Genomic DNA, 7541 nt, shown 5'->3' on the forward strand with positions numbered 1-7541 from the left:
ATTAGTCCCTCAACCCTTCACTGGCTTAGAAAAGTGGCTGCCAGCCTTCCACTATCTCATAAAGTAATCTCTAGCCCTTTGCTGCCTCAAGAAGATGGTCTGCTGCCTCAGAAAAACATTCACTGCTCCAGAAAATCAGACTGCTGCCTCAGGATGATATCAGCTGCCCAGAAAGTCAATCTGCTGCCTCAGGAAGACCTATGCTGCCCTAGAAAACCATTCCGCAACCTCAGGAAGACTTTTGCTGCCCAGAGAGGTAATTCACAGCCCTAGATAGATTAGTCCCAACCCTTTGCTCCCTCAGAAAATTATACTCAGCCATAATTCAGTCCGATAGCAAGAAGGATAGGAGGATTGGCTAGGGTGGAATCTTTCACCACCGAAACCAATCAAAGGAAAGGAGTCTTAAAACTTTGCAAGAGCGTCAGCGCAAAATCAGAAAGAACAGCAATCCATGATGATCATATTGAGTCTCCTCCCTTCTTTTTATAGATTCTCTTTGGGGCTTTTCCCTCCTAAATTAGATTTTGAGTGATTAGCGAGTTTCCCTCCATTTGCCCCAAATTTAACTTTTATTATCCCATGTTACCTAAGTAACATTAAATAATAATTTCCCCCCTTTTAAATGACTATAGCGTATGGGGTTAAATAGGCTATTATGTCTTCCCTTGGGCAGTTAATTTGAAGAGCACATTACATCGAAGGATGCAATGCAGCCTCTTAATCACCCCTAATCTATGCTTAGCCCATCGAACACCAAATTATACAGCCTCTAAATTACCCCCAATCTATGCTTTAGCCCATCTGACACCAAATTGGGAACTCAGGACGATTCTTTTACTACTGGACAGAAGATTGACATTGTTCTTTCAACTGGACCTCTCAATACCAACATGCTTTACTGGAACTGCTGGTACAGGTGCAGATTCAAGTATACACACCAGTCAATTCACTGCCCTCTTCACTCCCAGTGTCAGTATGATGTCACCATCCATGCTGGGAGCATTACTATAATTAGTTTGGCATCTTAACAGAAGTTGGCAAATTTTTGAGATTTCATTATACAATTGGACCATGGTAAATGTTACATAATGATAATGGGCCCACCTTTTGTACAAACTTTAAAAGGATGTTTTTCTTTTCACATTGAAGTCAATAAAAATGTAACACTTAGTTTATTTGAAGGAGATACATATTCTAACCAATGCTAAAACATATGCAAATTGACAACTCTGCACTTGCCAAACCAAAGTCAGTGGCCAAGTTTGGGAAAAAAAATAAAAATTCAAACTTGCAGTAGGCTTGACCTCTGCTTGCCTGGAAGGTGACAATTGTTGACTGAATTCTAGCAGCAGGGCACAATATGTTCCTCTTGTGTATTCCCCTCTCAAGTGGCCTATAAAATTATGGAGAAGGTACATAAGTTTTCTCTGGGGCAAACAAAGTGGGGTGAACGGATTCCTCGTGGCTAGGGATATTTGCTCTTGACCAAGGGATTAGGGGCGATTGTGATCCCTAACATAGTAACATGAGATCTCAAGGGGCTGTTCTTGTTTGTAAACGGGTAGTACAAGCAGTGAAGGAGGATGCTCTATAGAAGCTTTTATTCTGTCACTAAATCCTAGATGCTCAACACACTCAAGGTATCAAAGGTGCCTTTCAATTCTGACATAACTGGTATGCTAAAACCTGCATGCTTTTAGTATCAGCTCCACTTAAAAAGGGGTGGGTTGCATCGCAGATGGTGTTTGTATTTCTCAAATGGAAATGAGAAGCCACAATATGATTGGGATTTGGCATAAAGATCTATCTGGACATTTCACCCTCCAAGAGGTCTGTATGGTCTCTGACAAAGTTTGCTCGTAAAAGATTGGATAGAAAAGGGATTTCCTGTTGTGGGGATTTTTGGAATCATAAGCACCAACAATGGCACAGTCGGTATGAACTTAACCAAGTTCAAAAGCTAAATCAGGCAGACAAACCTGCTTGTGAGGACATATGTAGAATGATTCCTGAAAAATATCTTTTTAATATGCAGACAAACCTGCTTATGAGGACATTTGGAGAATGATCCTTGAAAACTATCTTTTTAATATGCAACTCCATGGGTCAGGGCCTAACTAGGAAGATCGGAATGCCCTGGAAAGCCCTTATGTAACTATGCGGAAATGACCTTTATGACCTTGTAAGATGCATCTCCAAATTTGTTCTATGTTGGTGAGATACCCTCAAGCAGGCTGGCCAAGGATGTACCAGTCTATTTAGAAATCTGAATATTTGTTGAAGCACAAAGTATTTTGGTGGCTTATGCTCTGCCAAGGTTTGGCTGTCAATACCAGGGTTCAAAAAGTTGGGTTTACAAAAAACTGCATGCACACTTTTTGGTAAAGATGATGCGGTTGAGCATGTCTTGTGGAGATGCCAATATACCAAGATTTTTTGGGCATGGTTTCAGGCTGAATTCAACTATTTTTTCACTGCTGTGCTTTCTTGGAAAGCTCATCTCCTTGAAGATACTTGGATGATTAGAGGTAGCTGCAAATTTTAATGTGCACAGTTCAGCTGTTCAGTATTCACCTTGTGTTAATCCAGGTGTCAGGCTACTTTTCATGTGGAACCCTCTCATCTTAGCATTTCTGGATTTTTTAGGACAGGAATTTCATGGTAATCTTGTCGTCCCACAATGTAACTTTTTGTTCCTGATGTAACTCTATATTTCATGAAGTAATATATGATGCATTTGAAAAAAGTCAATGAGATTTTTTCCTATAAACTTGAAACTCCGGATTAATTTGATTAAAAATTGTCAGATTTGTTTTGAAAGGTAGCTTGATATCATCTTGTATATAAGTCTCATTATCATGGAACGATTTTGCTACGCTCTGTTTTAGAATATATTCCAAGGGATGCCTTTGTTGTATTGATCTTTTTTCTAAGAAGATATGACCCTTCTAGAACTGTGCCTTATTAGACATTTTTTGATAAATATTGTTTTGTTGTTTATATCTGTTGTTTCAACCTTTCAGGTTCATGTTTGACAAAAAATGTTTGGTTATCCAGTGGTCTGGAGACAATCCAAATAGCTTGGCAGGTATATTTTACTTTTCCGTTTTGCTTCCCACTGTCCATCAAAGGTTGGGAACATAGTGTTACCAAGCACATTGATTTTAAGTTACGGTTTTATGATTATGATGATTGTGGACAAAAAGGTGTAGGGGGATTTGCAGTCCTATGTAATATCTTTCGCCAGTTCAAATTGTAATTCTAAGTGGAAGTGTCATAGATGAAGTCTCTAAATAAATATTTGTCAATAAATGCTTTTCGAAAGTGCTCTCAAATTGAATAAATTCTATATTGTGTTTCCGGGAATGAGAGCCAAGTACTGAGCCGCAAGCCCTCAACTAACAGAGCAGGGTCAATGTTAATCCTTCAAAGATTACTCATAGTCACACTCTTTTCAAAAACTTATGTTCATGCATCGCTAAAAAAGGTTAATGTTAGAAATTTCTAGCTGGCACTTTTGCACATTTCTATGTCTTTTTGATCTGTGAAAGAAAGCTCAGTGCTTTGCTGCTTTTGCTTCAAGGTTATGCTTCTTCCAAAATGTGTTATTCCATCTTTTCTTTTTCTTTCTCCCTGTCCAATGATGGTTTCAATTGTCAAAAAAATGCCCTTATTCAGTTTCAGTGGTGGATACATTGCTAGTTTAATATCAGTAAAGTTTGAAAGAAGGCTATTAAAGGAGAGAAGAAACTAACACTCGAATAATAATGCATACTAACCTCATGCTCTATATACCTGAAATGTTATTAAATACTTTTGTAAACTCCTGGTCCTAATTTTTTTCTCTAAGCGACTAGGTTTGGCTTTGAATCGTCCTGGAGACCTTGCAATCAGTTTGGGTACAAGTGATGTGGTGAGTTTACTGATTACATTGACGCATTAATGATTATTTTTTATCACTTTCTCCTAAGAATGTAGCTTCTATTTCCGATTATATCACCACTTATAGTAGAACATTCATTCCTCTAATCTTTCATTGTTTATGGAATAAAATCTTATGTGTGCTGTAATGAAAGCTAGCAATTCATTTTGTTTTCTTCTGGATCTCTAGGTTTTTGGAATTACAACTGAACCACACCCTGGCCTAGAAGGACATGTTTTACCCAATCCTGTTGATCCAAATTGCTATATGGTGATGCTGGTTTACAAAAATGGGTCACTAACACGAGAAGGTAGATTTGTTTTGATATCAAGTATACATTTTGAATCTTAGGGACATCCATTATTTGAAATACATAATAGACAACTTGTTTGATTCTTGCAGAGATTCGAAACCGCTGTGCAAATGGATCATGGGACACGTTCAACAAATTTTTAGATCAAACTCCTCCTCTAAATGGTTTTATAGTGCTTTGATTTGAATTTTTTTCTTCATATTCGTGTCTTATTACTTGCTAGGTGTTATCATTATCGAACATGAATGATTTATGCAATTATTATCATCTTGTGCACATTATCAGTGAAAACAAACTTTAACATAGCCAGCTTCCTCATCTGGCTATTGGAGAGCAATGCATTAATTCAATTTGTATCGATTGAATTAGAAATATAGAACAGTACTTTTCATCTTTCTACTGAGGAAATGCACTCCAGATCATTCATTTCAGATATCTTTCCACAGGTGGGAAATTAGGATTCTACTTTAAAGAACCCGAGATTCTCCCTCCTCTCCCAGGTAATTTTGATAATATATAGACTATCCATTTGTTTTTAATCCCCTTACTTAGCGTGTTTCAAATGATTTTATTTACTGTTTATCTATCAAGTTTGAACGTTTCCAAGAAACATTGCTATTATCTGAGTCATTACTTGGTTCTGATTCTTCCTGAAGTTGGAATCCATCGCTATCAGCTGATTAACGATGAGGATCAAGCAAAGGGTGGTGTAACAACTCGGAATGTGCCAGAGTTTGATGCACCTTCTGAGGTAGGGCAGCGAGAAAAGTTATGTTTTAGGCTTTTGATTTTCTGAGTTCACTAGTAAAACTTTTTCCATACAATCTGACAGATTAATGGCCACATGATTGTGTTCTTTTTAATAATTTGATGTTTAACACAGGTATGCCTACCTCAAATAAAATTATGTACCTAAATATTAAGGTTTGTTGCTTATTTTCATTCATTTTTTGTTTTAATTGAAGGTACGGGCAATTATTGAAGGCCAGTTCCTGTCAATGCGTGCACATGCAGAGAGGATAGGAATGCCAACACCACCAGAACGACTGATAGCAACTGGCGGAGCATCTGCAAATAGCCAGCTCCTTTCTGTCATTGCTTCAATTTTTGGTTGTGCTGTCTATACTGTTCAAAGGCCAGGTATGTAACTAACCATTTGGTTATATTTTAGCTTTCCCAAACATACCAACGGAGAGAGTAGAACTTTTGTAGTGTACGACCTGACAATATCTTAACTATCTATTGAAGATATACATTACCAAAGTTTAGGTCCGTTAAATGTCATTATTACCAAGCTTCCTCAGTGGTTTAAAACTTTAACGGAATCCAAAACCATTGGCTTTGCTGTCCTAGGATAACTAGTGATTTCCATATGAATTTCATAACATAGTAGTTACAGACTGCCCAACAGGGTTGGATCCAATGGTGGAAGGCGAGGACTGGTTCACCATTGGGCAAGGTTCAATTCCCATGAGCTGACCTGAAACCATAGGGGCACCTTGAAGTAGTGGTCAAATGTATAGCTGCATGCAAAGAGATTATAGCAAATGATCTCATGACCAATGCACATAAGTGGACCAAAGCCCACCCCGATGTACATCAATTTTTAAAAACCCATGATGTATATACCAGTTGGCTTAGTGGTGTTTAGTCCCCACCAGGTCTCAGATTTAAACCTTAAGGGGAGGGGTTGAGGATGGAAGTCACTTTTGGGGGAATTAAACTATATCCCAAGGGATATCCAAGCTTGATTGAGCTTCGAGCAATCCTGGGGATAGCATCCCACTGTGGGTAGATCGTTCTTCGATCCAATAGACAGGCTGGCCCCGGCCTAGGCTCAGATTAGTTACAAAAAAATTAGCAATTACATGCCTTCACTGTTTTTAGCAATAAAGTGGCTTAGTATTCAAAGTCCTTTATCAGAGATTTAACTTGTCATTGTCATGATTCGAAACAGAGAAATTTATAACATGCCAAACAGTCCCTCGTTTCTATTAGTTGTTTGATTATTCTGTGGGTATATTCTAGTTATCATATTTGGTTTTTTTAAAAGATTATTTTGATCATTTTGATGGTTGCAGATTCTGCTTCACTAGGTGCTGCATTGAGGGCAGCTCATGGATGGGTATGCCAAAAGGAAGGTAAATTTGTACCTATTTCACAACTATATGAAGAAAAATCAGAAGATACATCATTGGCATGTAAACTTGCTGCCCCTGCTGGTGACACGGATTTATACTCCAAGTATGGCTCTATTATGTCTGAGAGGATGAAAATTGAGCAGGAGTTGGTGGAGCAGGTTGTTACTAAATAGATGCATCTCCTCATCCACCAGGTCAATGGTCAGTGAAAGCAAAGATGGTTGCATGCATGCCATGGGCTTAATATTTTTTCATATGATAGTCATAGAGCCTGCCATTGGTGGCTTAAATCATATCATTTTCACAGAAATAGTCACTGCCCATAGTCCTGTTTGAGGGTGACAATTTTGCTTACCATCAACACAGACTGATGGCAGCTGCAGAAACTATTTTTCATATATGAATGTTGATGGGTTACTTATATCGAATGGATGAAACTGGTTGTGGGTGATTTGGTAAATGTCCTCATCTATCCTTATGTATTCTAGTAGAATATTCATTTTATAACATTTTCCTTGCTCTATGTTAATAGACCTTTGCATGCTTGACTACTGTAATTTCGAATTGCCCATTGTTGATGAGAAAGTAAGCCCCAAAGGGAAAATTGAATTGTATTTTGATGATTCGTTTATGTATACTTTTGTTTCTTTGAATGTATTGAACTCAGAATCTTGTATTTGGTGTTCTTACGCTTTTGTGGCATTTGAACGCAAAGCTGGACGTCAAATACTAGTTTTTGGTTACCCTTCTTCGCGATAACGGACATAAATTTTGAATGGAATCTTCAGTTAAATTTTGAATGGAAGCTTCAGTTTATCCTTTTTTGTCTCTGTGACATTTCAATAACTGGCATGATTTTGCTGCTTACTCCATTAACCTTGCAGCGTATATTTCGTTGTTGGAGTTATGTGCTAAAAACAGTTGAGCACTGCAGCGGTATACGAAGCTTTTATAGACTAATCAGGGTTAATATGAGGGGGAATGGCACTGATCCTTATTTAGTGGTGAACACTAAGTTGCTCAGAACTTGGAAATGGGTATGTAAAGCTGTGGAAATGTGACCCCACGAAATGGGTACGTCAGGGGACATGCTGTGACACCCCAGTGCATGATGGTTGTTTCCTGTTGATACTTTATTGAGGACCTTGGTGATATGCACCTT

At 38.1% G+C, this 7541-nt stretch overlaps 1 protein-coding gene across 2 annotated transcripts in view; it reads left to right on the top strand.

Annotated features, from left to right (window-relative positions):
• The window catches only part of XK-2 (xylulose kinase-2), a 43321-nt gene extending 36328 nt beyond the window's left edge, over positions 1-6993 (top strand). For both annotated transcript variants that reach the window (XM_089418212.1, XM_089418210.1), the window contains 8 exons: positions 3027-3091; positions 3861-3916; positions 4115-4235; positions 4328-4402; positions 4685-4738; positions 4895-4989; positions 5204-5378; positions 6320-6993. In XM_089418212.1, the coding sequence (XP_089274338.1) occupies positions 3027-3091; positions 3861-3916; positions 4115-4235; positions 4328-4402; positions 4685-4738; positions 4895-4989; positions 5204-5378; positions 6320-6552 (874 nt within the window). In that variant the 3' untranslated portion in view covers positions 6553-6993. The remainder of the gene's footprint in view (positions 1-3026; positions 3092-3860; positions 3917-4114; positions 4236-4327; positions 4403-4684; positions 4739-4894; positions 4990-5203; positions 5379-6319) is intronic.
• Positions 6994-7541: the final 548 nt, after the last annotated feature.

The sequence above is a fragment of the Pinus tabuliformis genome, chromosome 6 (assembly GCF_031772625.1).
Source record: "Pinus tabuliformis cultivar Carrire ecotype Pingquan chromosome 6, CPIR1, whole genome shotgun sequence".
NCBI lineage: Eukaryota > Viridiplantae > Streptophyta > Pinopsida > Pinales > Pinaceae > Pinus > Pinus tabuliformis.